A 25,086-nucleotide genomic window follows, 5' to 3' on the forward strand; every position below is an offset into this window, starting at 1 on the left:
AAACCACAACACACACACACACACACACACCATAACAGAGGGAACAATTTGGAAACCCCAAGATTTCAAGTTTTATAATCTGCAGCTTGTCCCACAGAACCTTTCAGTCATTATAAAGTGGACACATGATTACAGAAAGCAGCCCAAAGGCCAACTCTGAATCAACTACAGCTCAAAGTGAATAATCTCACAAGACACAAGATTCAGATGCATTTATTCTCCATTTATTTCATTTAAGGCATTTTATAAAATGTAGAACAGCCTTACAATATTGGCATCGGTGTCCTGTAATTTCTTGATTAATACAGTGGCAGGTATTTACCTAAAATAGGGCAAGTTCAGCAGGTAGAAACTAATGTGCCAATAGAAACCATTTCAGCTGCAAAGCATAGCACAAAACAGGAGACAGATCCAATACATGATGACCCAACACCAGTAAAGTATAAAGCCAGTGCGTGGGGGCTAACCACCTATATTACTGCATTCCACTTAAAGATCTGAACATTTCAGTCGTGTTTGAGTTGGGATTGTGCAATCTGGCTGAGGTATTAACAGAGTGAGGAAGGGCATACAGTACCAACGTTATACTGACACCAGCACAGTGTGAAGCACAAAAACTCCCAGAGTGTCCAAAACTAGCACAAAGTGACAACGTTTTTTTCTCCCCCCCCCCATTTAAATCAACACATCAACCTCCATCTCAGATAAACTGGAAGGTTTGTTTAAACAGTGATATGTGTCATGACATACACGTTAAGTAGAAAAATATACTAAGAAAGTTTATGTAAAGCTTTCATAGAAAACATTTGCTGACATGAGTAAGATTTGGCCAAATAGAAATGCATTACACTTAAAGCAGGATGAGGGGAGGGAGGGGGATGCAAGGTTACATTTATATGCATTATTTTTGTGGTCCGAATTTCCCTCCTGGCTTCTCGTCCTGCTTTTCACTCAGCTGCACGTTCAGATGATTCACTCGGGAGTCCGCTATCATCGTCGCTGTCCCCAATACGATTCAGGTTATGTCGCAGAGTGTGAGACACGTCTCCACGCCTTAAGAAAAAGGAAAAACCATTAAAACACAAGTGTAGCACTTTTGGATTTTGGGCATCCTTCACTTTGTACTTTAGTCCTGATTGCCTCAAGCTTTAAGAAAATCCTCAATTGTACACTTTCCCATAATGCATAACGTAGCAGGCTTCCTTTAAATGACATTCTGTAAATTCAGCTGCTTTTGACGGCTTTTAATTCTTTACCCCTTAAAGAACTGAGCGGTCTGTGTCATATTTCAGGACTTGCAGAACACAACTGGGTTTGCATCAGAAGTTAGTGAGGGTGGTCTCTGCCTATTCAGCTACCCTTGTAAAACCTAGGAAACTATTCTAATGGGCCTTTTTACTAATCTATACTGAGGTGTCAAAACTCATCATTAAGTGTTCAGCAAGGTCGTCAAATGTCGCCTCAATGGGGCGAGCGCTGCTCAGCTGTTAACCCGAACACACTGTCATTACTAACCATTTGTTTTAAACAGTCCAGGAGAATTTTGTTTTACACATCTCATATCCTGGACTTGTTCTGACACTCTGCATATTGCAAGTTTAAAGTTTCAAGGTTCTTAATAGCAGCCTACAGGATGGTGGACATCGAGTTAGTGCAGCAGCCATGCCTACAATCAATGTAGATTTTGTGCTTTGAATGCACGTGGTCATTATAATGTCTGTACTGTCGGCAAAATGGAATATAAAACAAATTTCCTTTTTGGAAACAAAAGAATTTTCATGTAAAAAAACAAAACAAAACAAAAAACATGAGTTCCCCGACAAATGCCACTACCTAAGCTTGCTCTTCAGAGAGGAGACCTCACGGTTCATCGAGTCTGCTGACTCAGTTGCATCATCCAGCTCCCTCTGCAGCTTCCTGCGGTAGGCATTGGCTCTTGTCAACTCCTCCTCCGATTCCTCTAGCTGACGTTTCAGCTGACGCATTCGGCTATTTGCCTTTTCAGCCTGCGGAGAACAGTCAGTGTGGGAACAAGCACATTAGCAAGGAATCAGGCTTAAATATCAGGATGTCTTAGTCCTTGAATAACTTTGAAATTACAAGTAAAGCGTGATTGGGTTAACCTGATCTTTGTACTGATCCATGTTGCGCCTCTCGTCTTCAATCTGTACCAGCACCTCTTTCAGCTTCTTCTCTGTGCGTCTCGTCAGCCTGGAGGCCTGCTGACGCTCCCTGCAGTAAACGAGAGATATGTTGCAGTAGGAAAGCCAATGCAGTATATAAAACAAACTGTCCATTTCATCGCCCCTCACTTTGACTCTGTGTCGAGCTGTTCTTCCAACTGGGCAATCTTGGCCTCTAGGCTGGTGATGGTGAACTTGTACTTGGACTTGATGGTTCCTTCAAGCTCCTGCAGCTTCAGTTTCAGCTCCTTGTTCTGGCGATCCAGCTGTGAGCGAGCGCCCTCCAGCTGCTGGGAGTTGCTGCGCTCTGTGCTCACGTCTGAGGTCAGCTGATCGACCTTGTGTCAGACACACAGGAGAGTTACCGTACTGCTGATAACCACATGCCATATTCTGTAACCAATCCAGTGCCTTCATAGTTAAAGTTAGATGCAATTCAACAATTCAAACTCAGTTTTTCTAAACACTTTACAGATGAATAAACTTGCATAACAACCAACTTTTCACAACAACTGCAAAATTACCAACCAGGTTAGGCAGGTTTTAAAATGTTGAGATAAACGCTGGAGTTTCGTGAATGTTGTGGAGTCTTTCATAAACTGTTCATGTTGGGTCTCAGTCTGTGGACATTGTGGAGAACTAAAAATACCTTTGAGTATACATAGACAATAAACTGGACTGGGTTAAAAACACCACTGCACTTTACAGGAAAGGCCAGCATCTTTATTTTTTGGGGCGGCTGAGGTCCTTCAACATCTGTTGGAAATGCTCCGGATTTTTTACGAGTCAGCTGTGGTCAATGCTGTTGCATGCTGGGGGAGCAGGTTGAGGGTCACAGATGCCAACAGACTCAATAAAGTGACCAAAAAGGCCAGTAATATTATAGGGATGGAGCTGGACTCCCTCGGGGTGGTGTCTGAGAGGCGGATGTTGTCCAAGATAAGACAATGCTGAATACCTCCCACCCACTCTATGACGCGCTGGCTAATCACAGGAGCACGTTCAGCGAGAGACTGAGATTACAAAAAGCCCCACTGAACGACACAGGAAATCATTCCTGCCTGTAGCCATCTCCCTGTAAGACTCCTCCATCTAACACACTGCAATAGTTACACCCTTTTGGCACACACTCTACAGTAAAGTAGCAAATGACAAAGTTCACAGGTTAGAGTCAAATGTCATACATTCTGCCTCTAATATTCTTGATATTTATTTATAATCACCTCTGTAAATTCTTGATGTTTATAATTAAGTGATTTGTATATATTAGTGCTGTTCTTAACATATTGAATTGTTTAAATAGTTTAGTCTGTCACTGTTACCATCTTGGAGCAACTGTAACCCACATAATTTTCTTCGGGATTAATAAAGTATTCTGATGATTGATATTGTGGCAGACTCATGAAAGGCAACCCCCCCCCCTTTTTTTTTTTAAACCGGTTTTATGTATTCTTAAACCTACTCAACTAAAGTGTTCACTTTATTTCTGTGATAACTGATGACCAATAGAAACACTTAACATTAAATATTTGCCCTACTTATAAAATAAGATGTTAACAATCAACAGGTGTCTACCTGCTGTGTGCTTCTCCTCAGGCGATCATTGACCATTTCAGTGTTGAGCTGTTCCTCCTCGAGTTCCCCTTCGAGCTCGGCTATACGAGCCTCCAGCCTTCGCTTCTCATCAGTCAGCTGAGAACTGCAAACAAATGAGGAAGAGAGAAGGTGACGCTTAATGTGATAGTGTCCCGAGAGAAACGTGTAGCCTGTGCAGGCATAAGTAAGATTCAAAGTTGTTCCTGAAATCTGAGTTTCCATATTTAATTTTACCATTCGTGATCACACACACACACACACACACACACACACACACACACGCCAGTATTTCATTCATACATCTTGGTGTTGTTGCCGTTCAGCTCATCCTGGAGCTCATCCCTCTCGGTCTGAGCCTGTCTCTTGAGTTTTTCTGCAGCGGACAGTTCCTGGAGGAAATATTAGGCACAAGTGAAACATACTACAGAGTTACATGTAAACAGTAAGATTGCAACACATTGAAAATGTTCTCAGAGTCATCATTTGCATTAAATGAAGACCCATTCTAGAGTTCTGACTCCAGAAAAGCAGACTGGGATACATAAAGTCATCACTGAGGAAGCTTTGCAAGAAGCGTCTAGCTCTTAAATATCAGTTATGTTGGCTAATTTTCTCACACAGTTACATCACTCTAATCGCCATTTCATCTCCATACCTCCTGGGAGTGCAGCATAGACGCCTCCAAGGTCTTGAGCTTCTTCTCACTCTCTTTGGCTTCATTGACAGCTTCATCTCTGGACAAACGAAGCTCATCCAGCTCTCTCATTATATCTTTCATTTGGGCCTGGAGTGTGGACATGAAATGTATTTAAGGTGAACCTTTAAATACAGGCTGTCAGCTCATTTTACAAAAAATTAAAAACTATGACAATGGGTGGTAATTGGTTTTATGGCATCTGTAAGTGTATAATAGTCTAATTTTAGAGTGACAAGTCTCTGTATTACATTCTGTGTTGTGTTTATGGATGCATGCTTGCATATTTTACCTGGAGTTTTTTCAGCTGTTTGAGGGCGTCATCGCGTCCCTTGTTGGCAGCATCGATCTGGGCTTCGAGGTCGGCCAGGTCCGTCTCCAGTTTCTTCTTAGATGAGAGGGCTAGAGCGCGCTGCCTGCGCTCATCCTCCAGCTCAACCTCCATCTCTCGCACCTTCGACGTTAAAACGGGTAAGAAAGAAATCATGGCACAGCCAAATATTATATATCTGGAAAGTAATTATTTTGTGACGTGTTGGGGGAGCTAAGAGAGTTCTCCCATCATGCCTTGGGACATGTGCTGCTGTTTAGATGCAGTACCATAAGTGAGTTCGGTTAAGCTGTTTTGTGTAGCACAAGCAAGTGTTTAATAAGGAGCTCCCCCTACCAGCTTGGGGGTCAAACAGCGAGCTCAATCCCTGTGTGGTGCTTTCTTGTAAAGATTCCTCTGCTTGCCATAATATGTTTGTAAATTCTCTGTGGAACCTGTTTAACAAGCTGCTTCCTCCTCTCTTCTCCCTGCTCGTCTCTGGCCTGCAGGTCTCGCTCAAACTGGGTCTTCATGGCCTGCAGGTTGACCTCCAGACGTAGCTTGGCATCTTCTGTGAGCTGCAGCTCATCCTCGAGCTCCTCCAGCTGGATTTTCATCTCCTCCAGCTGCTGCTCCATGGCACGCTTGGATTTCTCCAGGTCATGAACCTGAAGGTGAGCAGTTTGCATTGATAAACAGATTTTGAGTAAAGTGTTGCTCATGACCAACTTCTGCTGGGACAAGTAAAGGACGCCGGCACAGTCTTACATTCTTGCCGACGTCGTCTTTGGACGAGACCAAGTCTTCCATCTCAGCTTTGAACTGTTTGTTGGTTCGGTCCAACTCGTCCTTCAGGGTCGTCATGGTCTCCAGCTCACGAGCCAGATTCAGTGCTCGTGTCTCCTTCTCTCTGGCTTCAGCCTCAGCCTTGTCGCGTTCCTCAGCGTACCGAGTAGAAATACTTTTTTCCTCTGCCAGCATCTAACAGGAGAAGAACAGCAGAAATAAAATGCTTCATTTGTGAAGCAAAAGATCCACTTTCTTCTTCAACTCAAGTGGCTGAGAAATCAGGTTACTCTACCACACCCGTAATATTTTAAAATCGATTATGTGTGAGAGGTACATGACTTTTTGTCAACGTCTCGGTTCTTTACTTTCTCCGTTACTGTGTTGAGCAAACAATCCTTCATACACAACAACAATCTGACTTTATATGCATATTAAAGAAAGAAATATAACCACTAATCACATCTCACTAGGACAGTAGGAAACAGTCTGCTCTTATGGCCCTTTGATACCTGATCAAACTTTTTCTGCTTTTTCTCCAGGTTGGACACGATCTGCCTCAGATGGTCCTGGTCCACCATGAGGTCATCCAGCTCCTGCTGTAAACGGGTTTTTGTCTTGTCCAGTTTGTCATATGCTGCCGTCTTTTCCTCCAGCTGCAGTGTCATGCTCTCCAACTCCCGCTGGATTTTCTTGCGGTTCTCCTCGGCCCCCTCGAACGACGAGGCCTCGTGTTCCAGCTTCTTCTTCATGTCCGCCAACTGAGGCGGGGGAAAAAGAAACATTTGTAGACGTTCTTGATCTGTGGTAACTGAATCAAGGTTACAGCAGAGGAGAAGATCTCTATTGGCTGCTGTGTTGTATTGCATTGTGGACCGACCTGGGTCTGCAGAGTGGAAACCTGCTTCTCCACGTTCTTCTTGTTTTCCTCCCCCTCCTCCAGCATCTCCCGCAGGCTGTTCTGCTCCTCCTCCAGCTGCCTCAGGCGTGTGGAGAGGGAGAGCTTCTGACGAGTCTCCTCTTGAAGCAGCTCCTGTTCAGTGAAGGAAATAGAACAATATAATCCAAAAAGTACAATAACTTATTACTGGTTTGCTCAGGACTTTGACCAGTGATGTCCACCCTGAATTACTTTTATTAAAAATCTTTTTCTTTATACAAAAAAGTAACATGAAATTATTATTTCTGCATTTTCTGTCCTTGAATATAATATGTGTAGCCAAGTTTTATAGCATATAAACTAAAAAAAATAAACCCTTTTCATTAGAAGTAATAATGAATTTTGGCATTTTCACCTGTGCATCCTGCAGCTGAGACTCCACTGAAGAAAGGTCCTTGCTGGATTTGATGTTCTTGCCCTCTGCTGCACTCAAAAGGCTGTTTGCATTGTCCAACTCTGACTAGATATGATGAAAGGAGGAAAAAAAAAAAAAAAAAAAAGAAGTCCATTAAATAACAATTCACTTGCAGCTACATCCTCCCCCTGTACAAGCAGTTAAATCAACCTTCTACCCCTTAAATCACCCCTGCCAGATGACTAGTCATACCTGCATCTTTGTTATCTTGTCGGCGAGCTCCTTCCGCTGGCGCTCACTTTCTCCATGTTTGACCTGCAGTTCTTGAACCTGGGTTTCGGCCTTCTTGCGACGGTTTTCCGAGTCCCCCTTACCTTGAGTCAGAGTCTTCAGCTCGATCTGCAGCTCATTCAACTCGCTCTCCAGGGCATGCTTTGTTTTCTCCACTGATGCTTTGTTCTGCAGGAGCAACATACATCATTTTTATTTTTTTATTTTTTTTTTTAAGATGACTGCTGACACCTCCATCTTCTGACCAGTTTTTAAATAACCTTTTTGGCCTGCTCCAGCTGTTCGTTGAGCTCATCGAATGCCTGACTGTGTTTTTGCCTCATATCGGCCATCTGCTGCTCATGAGCCTTGGCCTCATCCTCGAGTGTCTTCTTCAGCTGGGCAACCTCACTTTCACGCTTGCTCCTGCATGGACAGGAGGAGGAAATAAATGACCAGGAGCACAAATCTCAAACAGTTCGTTTACATTCAGTAACTGATGAAGGGCTATCTTAGTCTTGAATCTCCTAACATACAGACTTGTATTGTTCAAGTAAACATAAACAGACTTAAGGTCCAGAACTTGAAAGGAATCGGTCATCTCATTTTCCAATAAATTGTTGGGTCACATCTATGCAAGCCTGACTGTCACCTCAGCTCCTGCTGTGCTGCAGTGGTATCCAAAGTGTCCTCCAGCTCAGTCTTGAGTGCCTCCAGCTCCTCTCCGAGGTCTCGCCGTTGTTTCTCAGACTTGGACCGTGCCTGCCTCTCCATCTCCAGGTCCTCCTGGAGCTCTGAGATCTGGGCCTCAAGCTCTCTTATCTTCTTCTGGGCCGTGTTCTTGGCTGCAGATTCTTCCTCAATCCTGGCGGTTAGGCAGAAAGAGTTAATAAAACAAAGCCAGTCTTCCTTTTGTTAGTTAGGGTTAGGGTAACCCTACCCTAAATGAAGTAAGTATTGGACTAACCTAGCAAGTGCAGCCAGGAGTTCCTCCTCTTTTTTGGCCAGCTGAGCTCTGAGTTCAGCAATCTGGGCCTGCAGGTCTGCAATCTGGTCATGGAGCTCAGTCGAGTCTCCCTCAAGTTTACGTCGGTTCTTCTCCAACTCCTGGCGCACCTTCTCCTCTTTTCTCAGACGTTCTGCATTAAGAAGAAAAAAAATAAAGTAGGAAAAACTGCAATCGACTCACAGTAGATTCAAAAACAACCTCAATGATAAACACTTGCCCTCCAAATCTGTGATCATGGCTTCATGTTTATTCTTGAGTTTCTGCAAGCTTTTGGACTTCTCTTCCTCCTCAGCAAGGTTTGTGGTGAACTCGGAAACCCTCTCCTCCAGCAGTTTTTTCTCCTGAGGTAAAAATGTATAAAACATATGAACATTTAAATTGTTGTTATTCTGCTGGAATATTTCAGGGTTAAAGAAATATTCTTTGTATTGTGAAATCATCAGTATGGGGATGTTAGCATGATGTACAACACCTTGTTAAGCTTGTTGTTCTGGTCATCCAGCACCATCATGCCCTCCTCGAGTTTCTTCAGCTTGGCATCTGTAGTCACTTTCTCCATCTGGAGCTTCTGCCTGGCTGCTTCCTCCTCATCCAGCTGCTGTTCAAGCTCCTGTATGAACCAATAAATACAAATAAATGATATTAATAACCTTTCCAAAAGAACATTTTGATTTCTCTTAAAGCCCGTCGCCAGGATGTTACAGACCGTGATGTTCTGCTGCATCTTTTTTCTCTCATTTTGCATCTGAACGACCCTCTCCTCCTCTTCCTCCAGGCGAGACTCCATGTCGTGGAGGATTTCCTCCAGCTCCTGCTTCTTGATGGTCAGACGGGATCGCACCTCCTCAGCCTCGGCACAGAGGTCCGTCTCAGCCTGAAGCTGCTCTTGAAGAGCCGATTTCTCTGCATTCAGCTACCAGAGGAGAACAAAGGTTAAATCTCCAAGCTTCAGAAGACTTCTCATTGTGACATGTGTGTTATGAATTTTTTTTATGTTCTCAGTTTAAACTTTGCCACATTCACACAAGAGAAAATTTAACTGATCAAAAAGGTTAATATGTGATTCTTACCTGTTGCTGCTTGGCCTCATATTCTTTGATCAGCTCCTCAGCCTTCTCTTGTTTCTCCTTCACCTTAATCAGCTCCTCTTCCTTGGCCAGCATCTCCTCCTCCTGCCGACTCACCTGCAGCAGAGGCTTCACCTGGAGGAGGGGAGAAGGGGAAAAAAAAAAAAAAAAAAAAAAAAGTGGTTAAATGGCACTCAAGAGAAACTGAAAGCAAAAAGAGTGAACATACCAACACTAAAATAACAAAACCTGATTGGAGACAGTTTGGCAAGTTCAGGTAAACTCTTAAAACTAATTAATTTAATTAAACTTTAAGTTTTCTAAAATAATTAATGTCATTTGTCACACAAGGAGTGGCCTTGAAACCAATCAATCTGGTCCGCTTACTTAATCACTGCTTACGTTTGTCCCAAGTCATATCTCTAACCCCACCCATGAAAAAAAACAAAAACACAAACAAAAAAACAAAACCCAATATTCGTCTGTTACCTTGGTGAAAAGTCTCCACCACTGCCAGTTCCTGAGTTTGAGATAGGCGGCACAGTTTCGCTGGATAACCCTCATGGCTGTCAGCTGCTGCTGCCTCTTGGTGAACGCTCTATAATTAGAATAACAAATAAAGATTACCCTGCAGACCAGATTATGAGAACTGAGTAAGAAATCACAGCATGCTCCAATCCAATGTTGCCCATGTGCAAAGGTGCTAGCTGAAATAAAATAAAATAGCTGATGTCTCATACTTGCGGGCCACATATCCTCTGCACCAGGCCTGGAAGCTGATGATCACATCAGTGATCTTTATGTCCCTCTCCTCCTCCAGGTGGGCCAGGACTCCAGCCCTGAAGAACACTTTGCTCTGACCGATGCGGAACAGGTTTGAGTCGAGCTCCAGGGCTTTGATCTGACAAGCAGAACAGGGAAGTGTTTCAGTGAAACAAAACAAGACTTGTGATGAGTCCTCTTGCTCTTATGATAAATTGAAAGCTTCTACAGCTGATCTATTGATTGTGTTGTTCTTACCATGAGCACACAGGCTTGCTTGCCGTCCATAAATCCCTTTGGAATAGCGGTAGGAGTGAGGATTTCATACCTGGGAGAGAAGATCAGCATTAAATCAATTAGCAGATAAAAAGGCTGACACTTTCAGGGTCAAAACTAATCTGTAAAATCAAATCCATGTAATGGAACAAATAGGCTGTTTTTTCTGTCCTTTCCTGTTTGGAAACCCCCCCCCAAAATAAAGTGTACACAACAAAGTGTTGTGTACTTGACGTGTTGAGTGTGCAGAACTAAATGGGACATCCTGAACACTTCTGATTAAAATCGAATGTAGATCATTTATTTTCAAGTTTGTGACCTACGTATGTTGTGAGACTGGTTCAGTTTGTTTATTTGCAAGAAAACTAAGAATAAGGATTTGTATGTAGATTTGACCAGATGTGTGGTTTGCTCTAGTTTACATTTTTAGTTTTTGCACTGCAAGATAAATTAATATAACCATTTCCTAAAGGGGAGATATTTTCCCCAATTGCACATTAAATAAATAAAAATCAAGTTGTTGCCTCAAGTTAATGAGAAAATAATTTGGAGATTATTTAGCATTCGGACTGCTGTTGTTCTACTTAGACACTGAGGTGGTTTAATTAGGATATCAACATTTACAGCATTTAAAGAATGAATACAATTTAAATAACAGCCCATCATTCTTGTATGAAATGCCCTCATGGGAGAGTTTATTTAGCAGTGGGAAAAAATGAGCCTAAACCTCTTATATAAATGTATAAAAAAAATTTTTTTAAAAAAAGATGACAAAAAAAAAAAAAACCAACCACAACAACAACAAAAAAAACCCACAATCTGCTGTTTTGGGTTTTTTTTTTGTAAAAAAAACCTACCTCTGTCTGAACTCCTGGAAGACGATGCGGTTGGGGAAGCCCTGTCTGCAGATCCGAATCCCCTCCAAGACTCCGTTACACCTGAGCTGGTCCAGAACCAGGTGAGCTTCCAGTTTCCCAGCCTGGAGGAAGAAACGATTGAAAAGATGGATTCATGTGTTCCGTCTATTAATCCTAGAAATGCTGTCAGTTTCACGGTTCAGATAAACATGATCAGTTTTAATCACGACACGTGACTGATGCAACAGTCTATCTGCACCTGCAGTGCTGTGAAATTCATCGAGTGTGGCATCAGTTTGTTTATTCAGTACCTTCTTCTCGTGGTTCGGGATGATGCAGCGGACAAAATTGGGGTTGGTGTTTCTAAGGGTGGTCATGAGGTTAGTCAGCTGCTCCTTGTAAAGCTGACCCACGGTGCGGAACATACCCTTTCGAGTTTTGAACGCACCCTGCGCAGAGTCCGACATTCCTGCCACCTTATCCAGGCCGACGATACGATCCACTGTTAAGATGCACAGAGCACAACTGAGTTCAGCTGTGTTGATCATTGTGTGACTTGGCTCTTAATGGTGCTGACACTAGTGAATCTAAATTTTTATGCCTCACACTCAAAGAACTGGGCCTCTTGGATACACAGATAAAGTCAGTCACATGACCTACCATCTCTCCACAAGTCAGAGGTAAACTTGTCTGTAGACTGGTTGAGCAAAGTGGCCACACACTCATTCAGAGGATCCATGTTCTTCATCAGCCATGCGTTTGCCTTGTAGTCCACCTGCAGGAGACGGATGTAAAACACAGGATGATCAGCAACCTCGGCCTTATTTTTAAGTTTGTGCTTCAAATGCCCCATTTTATATAGAACCTGATGCTTTGCTGCAATGAATAAATCATGCACCTGGTAAACGTGTTTTTGTATTCCACGACCCTGAACTGGATAAGCGGTTCAGAAAATACACTGATGGATGAATGCTGTGTGGGCTGTCATTTTGCTGCCATCTAGTGGCACGTAGAAAGTACATTACTCAAGTTGTGACCTTAATATTTTTCCGTTTTATTTATAAATCCCCAAGTTACAGTTGCCTAAAGGTGCTTTGTGTTGCAACAGGAAAAAAAAAAAAAAAAAAGCCAAATAATCAGATGATCTACGAGAAAACACTCGGCGACGGTGGGAAGGAAAAACTCCCTTTCAAAAACTGGAAGAAACATCAAAGTGACCGTCATCTGACTCAAATACAGCGTTAGAGTATCTGAAAATTACACTCATCATTTAAGAATAGCAAAGTAGTAAGGAGCCGGAAATACATGGACAAAGTAAACTTATAATACATCACTCCCAAAGTAGTTTGTATACTTGTGAGATAATACAGCAACAGTGATTTCAAGGCTTATTTACAGGTTGAGGAACAGAATTTATAAGATTTCAGTTACTACTACTAAAAATGTTGTTGTGTATCATTTATTTATTAAAATTAATACTAATTAAGACTAAATTAAAATGATTTCACATCTGACCTTTCCAGCATAGTGAATGATGCAGAAATCTGCATCATCCTTGAGTTTTTTGGGTTTCTGGAACTTGGGGTGTGAGCCCTGCTCCTGAGACACCTTCTCCACAAACGACTTGTCAGTGGCTTTGGGGAACCAGCACTCTTCATCCAGCAGGGCCAGGATACCAGGAGGACTGGCCTGTAACACACACACACACACACACACAAACACACAAACACCTCAGAGGAATCCACTTAATCATGAAGTTTGGTTTCCATGCCACAATTATTGCACAACTGTTTGCTGTGAAGAACGTAAGCGGAAATTTCTGCAGAACACACGTAATTAATCAGAGGCGTCGCTCCAGGTTAAGACAGTTACTGCCGGAGGAGGAATGACAACTATAAGCTAACATACAGGTTTTTCAATGAGGTCGATGCAGGGCTGCAGGTCGAGGCCGAAGTCTATGAAGCTCCACTCGATGCCCTCCCTCTGGTACTCCTCCTGCTCCAGGATGAACATGGTGTGGTTGAAGAGCTGCTGCAGCTTCTCGTTGGTGTAGTTGATGCAGAGCTGCTCAAACGAGTTCAGCTGCAGGGGGAAAAAGGAAAAAAAGAAAAAAACCCCACAAAGGACAGAGTCGTTTCAGTAAATGGAAAATAAAACATTTTTCCCTTGTAGAAATAAACTGATTATTTTTTAAATAATTTACATTTATAATATTTATGCTGAAAAATCATGAGGTTACACAGTTTGAATTGCTAAACCTGGTGTAGTATAGAAGTATATACACAAGTTAAATCTTTCGGCTGCTCCCTTTAAGGCTCACCACTGCAGATCCTCTCCTACTCCCAACCCTCTGCATGTCCCTCCCTACATCCATGAAGCTTTTGTGTGGTCCTCCTCCTTTTCTCCTACCTGGCTGCTCCATCTTTAACATCCTTTTGTCCAGTATATTCACCATCCCTCATCTCTGTGTCCAAACCACTCAGCCTGGGCTCTCCCTCTCTGACGAACTCATTTGTAATCTTGACTGTTCTGCTCACCCCCGATGAAAATCTGAGCATCTTCAACTTGTAAACCTTCCCTTTCACTCTCACTGCTATCATGTTACAGAAGTTGATTGTCCCTTGTTTCGGCTGGTGGATCCCTGGTATTTAAACTCATGTGCTTGTATTATTTTGATTGAACTTTCCCTCTCCTCTCTCTGCAGGATGCAAAATCAAACAGACAATATTTAAGTCTAAATGTACCTCAAAGATCTCAAATCCAGCGATATCCAAGATACCAATGAAAGAGGCTCCCTGCCTCTTGGTCTTATCCAAGGCCTTATTGATTCTCATGACCAGCCAGCGGAACATCCTCTCGTAGGAGGCTTTGGCCAGAGCCTCGACTGCAAACTCGGCCTGCTCCTGAGTCTGGGCCTTCTGCACATAGTCCCTACCAACCTGGAGAAAGGAACAGGACACATGTGGATGAAATGTGTTCCTAAAATTACATGACACGACAACAATCACAGATTTTCAGACCTTGATTCTTGGAGACAAGATGGCTCGTGTGAAGTCGGTCACATTGATGCCGAGTAGGTGGCACACTTTCTGAGCAGCTGGGGGTGAAACATGGGTATCATATTGGAGCATGCAAAGGTTGATGCGTGAATGAAATGGCATGCAGCTGAAGGCACGCATAGAGGACAAGACGATGATGGTGTGTGTAAATGCGTGTACCGGTGTCATCGGGCAAGGAGGCCTGGTCAGAGTTGCGCTCCTTTTTGAAAGTCATGTTCCCCAACTGCAGCACGGCAGACACCAGCTTCAACAGGCCTGACCAAGAAACAAAAGTCAATGTCAGCATGTCTGGTCACCTCGCAAATTAAAAACACCCAAAAGATATTCGGACTTATCTGGGAAATCAAAGGCATAACTAGAACGCAATTTTTAAACCCTGCGCTGTAACCTTACACATAACCTGACGTCCACCTCCCGAGACACATCAGGTCGACCCAGCCCGCAACAACTGAATGGTGTAGGAGTCCACGGTGTAAGGTTGTTCAGACTAAAATTAACCTTGAGTTGTATAAGTAGTATGTCTACTCTATACACGACTTAACCCAACTTCCCAAAGCTTTTCTAGCCTTTCCCAAGTTTGTGCAACAGCATCATGGTGATGTCACACCAAATCACATGCATTAAAGTCTTTTCTTGAACTTGTCACCCATCTTATTTAAACATAAAATAGCATTTCTTTGGAATTTAAAATAAATGCCTAAAAATGTGAGACTTGAGAAACAAAACAAAAAAAACCCACAACACCACCACCAGGTAAGACGTGTGTGGAAAACCTTAAAAAGCATTATTAAAATCAATTAGTCACAAAATTAACTTGCAGACTAACCGATAGTTAAAATAAACAAAATTATAAGTACCAGTTATTTCTTCATCTGGGATGCTCATGATGTTAAAGGCCTCCATGGTTTCGGCGTACAGGTCTTTGTCCTGCTGTCCAGGAATGGTCACATGTCCGTTGGACAGGAAACGGTACTTGCTGTAATCCTCCAAACACAACTCCGCTGGATAATAACGAGAAGGAGAGACAGATTTATTCACCAAGTACTCTTCATTTTATTTCTGTAAAGCTGAAGATTTGGGCCTTGCATTGGCTCAACCGCAAACAGAGCTCTGCAGTCGCAGTGGCTGTAACGACGGAGTGAAGAAAAAGTGAAGCTCCATCATCGCGGCCCAAGTCGGCCATTTCTGATGCATTACTATGAGTTCTTCATAGATTGCAGTGATTAAAAATTTAAAGCACATGCAGCTGGCAGGGCTGGCACAGTGACTTGGCTCTGTGCAGCCTCTCATTACATTCAGAGAAAAGGGTTTCAGTGCTCACAGCGCAGCTTCTCCCCGGCTCCCGTCAGCATGTAGTAGAAGATGTGGAAGCCCCTCTCGTCTTTAGCTTGTCTCACAGCTCGAGACTTCTCCAAAAGATCTGACAATTCAATCAAGGACAAAACATCAAAAGGAAGAGCAGCAGCACAGCGTCATCTATAAGAAAAAAAAACAGTTCATGGTAAAGTGATTAATTTAATCTGTTTGGCACCTTTGAAGCCCTCAGATTTTATTCATCACTTTATCTGAACTTCAGTCCTTTTCTTACAGGAAGGCCAAATGTCCAGACTACTTTTAATGATGCATAAATCAGAACTTAACAGGTGCAAGGTTTGGCAAAGAGCAGAAACGCCTCCAGAATTTTTACATTTGTGAGGGTGGCCAGTGCCCCGCTTGGCTCACCGTCAATGCCGCCCCTGGGAAAGAGGTGTAAGAGTTCACGGGAACATTAGCTCTTTTTTTCAGATTAGGCCAGAAGAAATCAAGTTTTAAAAGGATACAAGTTTCAATGTTGGCTCCAACGATGTAACCATTGACATCAAAGTTGATCCTGATGAATTTTCCCTGAAAAAGATTTTTTTATAAATCCACCACAAAAAGACATTAAGTCAATTTTCACCAAACTTTTATAGACTTTGTCTGAAAATAATCAACACATTTGGACCAAACAGCAGGAACTTCTACTCAGGCAGCATCTTTCACCAGTGTGAGATCCAAGGTGGACCATTTCCTGGTAGTTGTATAAACATGTAGATAACCTTTTGTAGCTCAGATTCTTTCAAAGTTGATATTTCTATTGTAAGTACTATTTAAGAAATACAACTACAAAAAACAAAACAAAAAGAAAACTACACTATTGGAGGGTTTTTTTTAATTATTTGTTTTGGTTATGCATGTTTATTTGGGGATTTGATGTTTTGGAGGGAATAATTTTATCGGACAGAAATAAGTGTCTTTACTGCACATGTGACAATAAAACTTTAAAAAAACAAAACAAAAAAAAAAACCTGATGTGCACCACATTTAAAAAAAACAAAAAAACAAAAAAACAAAACGTGACTCTTAAATGTCAATGTGATTCTCCCAAAATGTGTCCTGAGTTTATGACTGAAAAGATTTAAAAACCCTGGTTGTGTCTACTGATTTCCCGGTCATCCGGGTTGCAGTAGTTTAAGTGCTTGAAATGAACGACGTTCACACATTACACTGTTTCAAAGGAGTGAATGAGGCCATCTAGGTCCACTGTGAATGAGCATCACTGAACAGCAGCTCTCAGATCTACAACGGAGTCTTGAAATCTCTTCCCCACTCACACCTTGGCTCATGTGACCCTTAATGACTTGAATGTTTACAGGGTGGGTGGATCGGCAACTCTCAGGACTTGGTATCTAACTTGCGTTAATTATCTGTGACTCTCCATCAGTTTTTAAAAACTGAAAAGACCTCCTGGATCAGAGGAGAAACATCTTTAAGAACTACAGACAGAAGTCCGGATGCCTTCATTTCAAGCACTTTTGCATTCATCCTAAGTGTCAAGTGTTGTTGCGTCACACATGCTAGGCAGAAAAAGTTGGTAGCTTTTGCTGTTTGAACCCTTTTCAAAGCTTGTTTTGAAAATTTAAAGAAAATAGAAAAAGAGCAGCTCTTACAAATCTTGAGGAGTTGTCATTCTTTACAGTCTTTGCGTTGCCAAAGGCCTCCAGGATCGGGTTTGCTTGCAGCAGCTGCTTCTCCAGTTCCCCCTGACAGAGAAGTCGGAGCCACAACACAGTTGGATTTAGTGGTTTAATGTGACACTCAGATGGACGCTGGTTAAGCAAGCGCAAGTTTAGACCACTTTTCCTGCAGCTCTGTGGCTAGCGAGTGGAAAACAAGTGTGCAGCAACTTATTTACTTTATTATAAACAATTGTGTCTGCACAATTAAAACAACACCCTCAGGAAAAGGCATTATTACACACACTCCTGCACATTCCAGCACACATTCCCACTGCACAGCAAGCCCGCTCAAGCACAAAATCCCTGTAAGATTTTCTGTCCATGCATGCACAAACAAGGGATCACAGGCAGCACACATGCAGGTTAGTCAAAAACCCCAAAAGGAAATGCAGGTAGATTCCAACAATCTGTATACAGTCACACAACAATGACAAATCGCAGCAACTGAGCAAACAGAGAGAGAGTTTTAAAAAAAAAAAAAAAAAAAAAAAAAAAAAAAAAAAACTGCTGCTGGGTGGAGTGGGAAATGTTTGTCTCGTTTCCCTTTATTTCCTCAAACCACAACAGATTCTTTAATGTGAATGAAATTTTTATTTTTGCAGTGTAGCCGTCTTTATCATTAGGCAAAAACTGAACCCAAATATAACGAGAATCAGTGAGAAAGTGCAGCACTGGAAGGAGCGAAAAGAAAAAGTTATTGGCCTTTGTGGATTCGGTTTTTTAAAATTTGCTATAAGTTTTTGGAACAAATTGCTGAGTTGTTGATCATAAACATCTGGTTAATTAAAAATAATCAATAAAACTCAAATTTGTAAAATAATATTCAGTTGAAACCATCAGAGTGGCCTCGATTGGAAGTTACTAATCTTAATCTTATCATTTTACACCCTGTACACAGCCAACTATAAATACAAAATATGGAAAGTGCTGTTTTTAAATGGGAAGTTTTGTGCATTCCTGCTTGGTAAAATTGTGTTGTCATACAGCTGAAACTAAGATGAAATAACATGTTTTGTGGGTTTGCAGTTTCCACATGCTTTAAGTCTTTTTCCAAAGCTAACTGCTTGATCTTAATGAAGATACAAATGGTCTTTCCTCAGCCAGAAAGCACATTTCCCCAAGCTGCTCCTTTGAAGCCATTATAATGGTTAGTTTTGTGTAATCTTGAATGCATTTTCTTCAATGTGAAGAAAACAAAATTGGTTAGTAGAGAAAACTTAAGTGGACATTTATGGAGGTCATAAATGAACTCACATGTGACAACACAGCAGAGCCCTGGAGAAAAAGTAGAAAAAAAAGAAAAGAAAGTTGAACATATTTGATGCCATCTTCAGTGCAAGTATTACATGACTGCAGAGGAAACCTGCTGTCACCTGGTGACTCAAGAAATGATTAATTAAGCAGCTCGTGTCCGGTCCTGCTGAATAACCTACATTTAACATGAGTAGTACATGAACACACACGTGCACAAACACATCTGCGTTCTGCTTCAGCTGGAGCCGCCGCAGAGGTGAGGCGGGCACGTCGAGGCCTGAAATAGGAATGCGGTCGCACACAGCTTCCTCGAGTAAATCACGTTAAACAGATGGACTAACAAGGAAATCTACTGATACTTGATGTCAGAAGAGGGGAGGGAGGACCAGGTAATTCAACGTTTGTGCAAAAGGAAGCGACGATGATTTACTAACCTGGTCTTTTTTGGACTTGAAGGATGAGGCGACATGAGCAAGATACTGAATGACTTTCTTGGTGTTTTCTGTTTTTCCTGCTCCTGACTCCCCACTGCAGCAGAGAGATTTACACACATGCATTATGATTAATTTAGAACTGATAACTGACGTAAAAGCAACAACAAGACAGAAAAATATCAATTTGCAGAAATTTAAGTAAATACTGATGCAGTTTGAGGTTAAAGTGATATATGATGGAAGTCTATGGATTTATATCAGCATAACCTCAAGGCATAAGACATTTATTTAATAAAAACTAAGCCAAAATGCAGAAGCAGTGTGTGAAAAACTAAAGCACACCTTTGCTGCTTGTACAGGAATTAAGATTGTAAGTAGCAGCCAGGTGCCGCTATTTAAATGCACTTTATTGACCGATCATCAGCGAGTGTTGAGCGCCTCTGTAAAAGCAGAAGTTTCGAGGGTTTGCAGGTCTGACGCATTCAGATGCGAGTCATTGTGGTGACGACGAGGAAAGACATCAGCAGCGATTTTAGAGAATCAGATGCTGCTGCCTGTCAGCGTGGGGTTATACGGTCATTTCCAAACAAAGCATTCAAAACTGACAATCTTCCCAGGAGAGCCACTCCAAAGTCAGACCGCGCACCACTTGAAATATTAAAGTTCACAACAGTATAGTTAGAAAAAGACTGAACAAATACGGCTGTTTGGAAGGTCTGCCAGGAGAAAATAACATCTGTTGCAAAGTTACATCTGAACATGCAGTGTTCTTTGTCTTGTCAGCATCACATTGATGAAGACTCCAACATGACATACCACTACACACCTCATACAGATACCAAACCCGGTGTGGTGGTGTTTGCTTCAGACTTTAAGACAGCTGTGAATAAACTAATGCCCACAAACCCCAGTGACTGTGGGGTGGACTTTTCCACGCTCTGCTTCTGTGTGTCATGTGCTTTGTTTTATTTCACGAAGTCTTGACAGGTGCACCATCAACTGAGGTAATGACAGTGTTTTTATGGCCTTTGGAGTCTAGAACAATCAAATAATTTAGTCAAGTGTCTAATGGAAGACCTCCTTAAGCTTTACTACAGTGTTAGCATGAAGGAGGACACACTTCTAAAAACTGAGACATCAAATTTAAAAAAAAAAAAGAAAAAAAAAAAAGCTTAAAGTTTTGCTCTGAAAATGAAACTCCTAGACTAAATATTAGGCACTGGATATAATGCATGATGTCAAACTTTCCGCTACAAGGAAGAAAAAAAAGAAAAAGAAAAAAAAAGTAGCGCAAACAAAGGGGGGGGGGGGGGGGGGAATGATGCAATGATTGTAATTTGTTTTTGCAAAAACATAAAAAAATGAACAAAAAAAAGAGAAAGACTTGCGTGCAGAGGATGGACTGATCTTCACGATCTGTAAAAGAGAAAGATGAGACTCCAGATCAGAAACTAAGGTGAAGTGTGTGACATTTTAAACATTTTTTCCTTAAGCATGCCAATAAATTTCTAATTACATCTTTGTACGGTACATCATTGACCTGATGGAGTATGGACGCGTTTAAAACTAATTTTACAGCTGCCTTACCCTGCATCATGCTCCTGTAGGCCGTGTCTGTGATGGCGTAGATGTGAGGGGGCATCTCGTGCCTCTTCTTGCCCTTGTACATGTTCACGATCTCCTCGCTGTAGATGGGCAGGTGTTTGTACGGGTTGATCACAACGCAGAAAAGGCCGGAGTACGTCTGCGCGAGAGACAACACGAGACCAATCAGTCGACGAGGAGCAGCAGCAACATCGATTTCAGGAAGATCGGCGACATTAAAATGCAACAAAAACAGATCCCTGCCCACTCACATAGATGAGCCCGGAGTAGTATCTCTCCTTGAGGTTGTGCAGCACAGAGGCCTCGTTCAGGCAGGTGAGCTCCGCCATGTCCTCCACCTTGTTGAATTTGGGTGGGTTCATCTTCTGAATGTCATCCTTGTTGAATTTCACCTGAGATTAACAGAAGCAGAGTCAGGCTTGCTGAACAAGGCTGGGACAGTAAAAAGTACACACTGCAACACAGGCTTGTTGATTCTTCAGTTTCACCTTCTTGCCAGAGTCCGTCAGCTCCACCATGCACTCGTCTCCCTTCTCCTCTTTGATGGAGCCGGCCTCAAAACCCATCTTCTCACTGGGGACCCACACCAGCTTCTTGGTGGCCCAGTCGGCCTGAGCCAGAGGGTCGGTCAGCGCACTGCGGTCCCCATACAGGAACTTGTCTGCATCCGTCATGGTAGCTTTTAAAAAACAAAACAAACAGAACAAGAGGATTTTAACAAATATCAAAACACTGTGACAGTCTGATCTTTCACATTTTACAGACAAGAGCACTGAAATTATTGGGGCAAAAAAATAAATTAAAAAAATAACTTTCTGTGAGAATTAAAAATACCTCCTTACAGAGGGGTACGCACATTACTTTACAGCAGCCGTTTCTGTGAGATTAAGGGCTAGAGATATGATGCGCTGGATTATTTTGACAGAATTTCTTGCAGGTACAGCGAACAAACTCTTGAGTCTCGAATCACAAGCTCCCAGAGACTCTGCAGAGTTTACCAACCTCAAAACCACAGTCGAGGCAAAAATACAATTTAAAATGCAGATGACTCATGAGTCCAAGTCATCTACACAGCCTGTACAAAAAACTCCATTTATTGTTGTGCAAGATTTAAGACCATCGAAGTGACTGTGCACGTTTGATTCATTGAAAGATTTCTACATAAAGGCAGGCTTACGACACTGAACGCAGTGTGTTCACAGTGGCAGCTTTGTTGCACGTCATCCTTCCTGTTGTCTCTTTTGTGTTGTAACTGAATTAAAGACACAAATGAGATAACTCTGAGTAAATAAAAATATTCAGATTAATGATTCAGATCAGACCACCAATACTGAGGACTGTGCTACCTCATCTTATGTGTGTGCGTTTGTGTTCTTTTTGAAGATGATGAGAACTGCACCACAGGTTTGGACATCTGCTCTGCAGCTGTTCCCCGCAGTGTCATTATGACCATGTAGCCTCTTTTCCTGCAACCACCTTTAACTTTAAACCAGAGCTGGGACAGCCAATCAACCCAGATACTAATGTCAGGATCACATTATTGACCTGAGGCTCATCGCAGTCAGACAAAATGATTAATCTCTTTTCAGCTGTGCTCTGTTCTACGACTGCTTTTATTTTTCTACCTGTCCATCTTTTGTTCCCCATCAGGCCCGCATTCCTTCCTCACCAACTCATTACACAGAATTCCACAAATTCCCGACTCCTGCTCATCATCCGTGACCCTCTGTTCCAGCACAGGTGATAAATGTGCAGCTATGCTGCTCTGTGTAGAGCCTATATGTAAAAAGCCTGACGGAGGTCTGTGGACGGACGCTTTTGCACTCAGAGTGGTAGAAAGGAATGTCAGAGCAAGTCTGGACAGGTGGAGAAATGTGATTATTCCCCAGCCACACCCTGGAGAAGTACTCGGGGCTGCAGAAAGAAAAAGAAATGCCCTGAAAGACATTAAAAACCTAAATAAATAATCAACTGGATGTGACCTTGCCAAGAAAATTTGCACATGGTGAATGCAAATTAAAGTTATTGACAGCCAGTTTCCCCCCCCCATTAAAAGAGTTTGTTCAGATGAACATATAATCTTTTACTTACAGCTTAGAGCTTTGAGTCATGCCCACTAAACAACCGTTTCATTTTCTGTCAAGAAAAAGGCACGTCTGTGACTGAAGCGTGCAACAACTCCACTTTGTTGCACAAAAGAGACAAACCAGCACTGATAAAAGGAGATGATAAGCTTCTCATAGATCAAACTATTTGGAACCAGTTCTCACCCCTGATGTTCAAAGCCTTTAGATGACTTAAGCTAGTGGAACATTTCCCCTTCCTGAAGTCATATTAGAAAAATCAAACATTAGAAAACCAATGTTTCAGCTGCATCACGCAGGCCAGAAATGACTGAACTCCAAGCAGAGAGGTCGGGAAAGAACTCAAAACATCAGACTCAGTGTAGATACTGTAGGTAGAAGATAAAGTTTTCCACACATCAACACCATCCTTCACCGATTAAGGATATAAATGCAGGTCGGTTTTATTGAATGATCCTGAAATGATAAGTTGGGCTGTAAGAGCGTTCATCATGAGCGCAGCCTGCACACCCTCGATGCTGAGACTCATTCAGAGGAGCCGACGTCTCTTGGATCAGAGGGTGGATGATGCAAAAAAACAGCAGAGCGGTGTGTGTGTGTTTGTTTTTGTGCAGAGATAAAGGCACAGATAGAGTGTGCGAGTGCGCTTAGACTGAGGGATAAAAGGGATCAGTGGACAAGGTGTCATCTGTGTCTCTCCTAAGTTCATTATGTGCTCAAAGTCTTGAAGATAAGTGGGGGAGGAAGAGGAACACACTGACATTTCCTCTGCTTTAATTCAGGACTGAAATCCTGCAGAGCGTCGTGTGCGTGAAGCTAAGCTATGACGGCTAAAGTCTTTTATTCTAAACTTTTTAGATTCACATGCATGCGGCTTTTTTGATGAAGCCACCAACAGGCCAACTTCCTCAGGAAGTTGCACACAGTGCCTTTGCACATTTTGACACGGTGGAACAAAATAACAAAATGAGCTACTTCAGTATTCTCTGTTCCTTTTATAATTAAAATCCAAACATTAGCTATCGTAAGCCGTGTCCTGGTGAACCTCCGCTGAGGTCGGGATGAAGCTTGACCACATCTGGAAACAGATCCACCCTCAAACACAGCACATGCTCTCCTATTGTCTGCAAGGGCCCGTTTAATCCACCTCTAGTGTTCTTCATCACGTTTTCAGCATCTCCTCCACTCGCCTGCTCTCTTTTGTTCTTGGCCGCAAGTCAATCCCGGCTTTATCCGGGCTTCTGTGGCTCTTACCTAACACAGAACACGAGTCCTGTCGTCTGAAGCCTGGCTGGTGATACGAGGCCGGTGGGGTGACAGACTGAGGAGGAGATGTTGTTGAGAATTGTTTAAAATGTGACTGCAGTCACAAGATGTTTGATATGTGAGACGATCGTGGCTGGAAGATGTAGATGGACGAGTGAAAAACAGGTTAAAACAGAAAAGTCAACTTTAAGCCGAAGATGTTTTGCATTTCACTTTGTGTAACAGGCAGAGAGCTGACTGACACTGAGGGTGAGATGGCGTTTTTTTCTGCAGGACCTTGGCTGATTTTGTGGTCACAGTGAAGTTTAATTACAAAAGAGGAAGAATTGATTATGATCAGCAACCGGTTTTTGCAAGATATGCCCTTCATACAATTAAAAAAAAATAAAAATTCATGTGCTGCTGCACTGCTCTTTGTCCTCTTTGGTGTCTGCTCTCCAATTTTGTGCCCTGCAGACAGACATAGCAGCTGGGTGTGTGCAGTTTGTTACATGAAGGAAGTCAAACAACTGATCTTGTGCAACAATGACAAAAACTGCATTAAACTCTGTAAAAAAGGCAAACATGAGCTCTCGGTACCTCAAATTACTTCAAATTTTGTTTGTGCCATATTGTCATCGTCATCACTTCATGCAGCCTTCCACTCAGTTCATACAGGCCACCAAAATAAAACTTAACCCACATGAAGTTTATTCAGCTGTTTGAGGCTAAAGTTCTGAATTATTGTGAAGGTTTAAAGCCCGTCGAAGTAAAGCTCTCTGATTGTTGGTTTCACAGGTGTGAGAACACAAACACGTCTGCAAGCTCGCGTCTCAGCCAACAAATACAAAAAAGTCACTTTAAATTGTTGTAGAAATAATTCCGCAGTCAATGAGACGATAATGGAGCACGCGCTTCACCTGACGAGAGAACCTGCCCAGGTGTGAGCCATTACATATCTTATCTCTTAATTTCTTACTTTGAAGTCTTCGCTACAGCATTTCTATCTCTCTACCTGCAGGAAACGAGGTGACACACCTGATTTTCAGCTACAGGCACTGCAGGTGTGATGAGTCGCCTTCCTGCGTTCGTGTTTGCAGCAGTCCTCCTCCACCACCTCCTTCTCGACACCTTCACAAAACAAGCAGCTGCTCAGGAGGGGCCACAAGAACACCACCTCTCCGCTCCTCTTCGTCGCGTCTTCAGCCGGCTGTCCGCTCCGTCAAGCGCTCCTGCTGCTCAGGCGTGGATCAGCGAGGATG

At 42.4% G+C, this 25,086-nt stretch overlaps 1 protein-coding gene across 2 annotated transcripts; it reads right to left on the reverse strand.

Moving 5' to 3' along the window:
- Window positions 1-197: 197 nt before the first annotated feature.
- Window positions 198-25,086, reverse strand: LOC113023979 (myosin-9-like). Of its 2 annotated transcripts, XM_026170498.1 has the most exons (43): window positions 24,863-25,086; window positions 20,984-21,174; window positions 20,747-20,887; window positions 20,478-20,634; window positions 20,279-20,306; window positions 18,891-18,984; window positions 18,457-18,477; window positions 17,134-17,226; window positions 15,985-16,048; window positions 15,486-15,584; window positions 15,022-15,165; window positions 14,324-14,419; window positions 14,126-14,202; window positions 13,850-14,044; window positions 13,014-13,187; window positions 12,621-12,794; window positions 11,766-11,880; window positions 11,417-11,607; window positions 11,106-11,227; window positions 10,231-10,300; window positions 9,951-10,111; window positions 9,700-9,808; window positions 9,214-9,345; window positions 8,850-9,056; window positions 8,616-8,753; window positions 8,361-8,484; window positions 8,102-8,273; window positions 7,787-7,999; window positions 7,416-7,560; window positions 7,117-7,323; window positions 6,865-6,969; window positions 6,450-6,602; window positions 6,082-6,330; window positions 5,552-5,764; window positions 5,239-5,451; window positions 4,766-4,927; window positions 4,435-4,563; window positions 4,080-4,168; window positions 3,759-3,882; window positions 2,313-2,521; window positions 2,124-2,232; window positions 1,834-2,006; window positions 198-1,053 (listed from the first exon to the last, which is right to left on the reverse strand). In XM_026170498.1, exons 2-43 carry the CDS (start codon window positions 21,167-21,169, stop codon window positions 948-950), a joined length of 5,883 nt encoding a protein of 1,960 aa, XP_026026283.1. In that variant the 5' UTR covers window positions 21,170-21,174; window positions 24,863-25,086; the 3' UTR covers window positions 198-947. The 2 variants fall into 2 exon arrangements, with proteins under 2 accessions (XP_026026283.1, XP_026026284.1); XM_026170499.1 differs by lacking the exon at window positions 18,457-18,477.

The sequence above is a fragment of the Astatotilapia calliptera genome, chromosome 6, assembly GCF_900246225.1.
Source record: "Astatotilapia calliptera chromosome 6, fAstCal1.2, whole genome shotgun sequence".
NCBI classification, from domain to species: Eukaryota; Metazoa; Chordata; class Actinopteri; order Cichliformes; family Cichlidae; genus Astatotilapia; species Astatotilapia calliptera.

Coding starts and splice junctions, on each gene's coding strand:
- LOC113023979 (XM_026170498.1), bottom strand. CDS start 21,169: ATGACGGATGCAGACAAGTTCCTGTATGGGGACCGCAGTGCGCTGACC. Junction 16,049..17,133: donor ATGACAACTCCTCAAGATTT/GTAAGAGCTGCT, acceptor AATCTTTTTCAG/GGAAAATTCATCAGGATCAA. Junction 2,233..2,312: donor CAGCTCGACACAGAGTCAAA/GTGAGGGGCGAT, acceptor CGTTTACTGCAG/GGAGCGTCAGCAGGCCTCCA.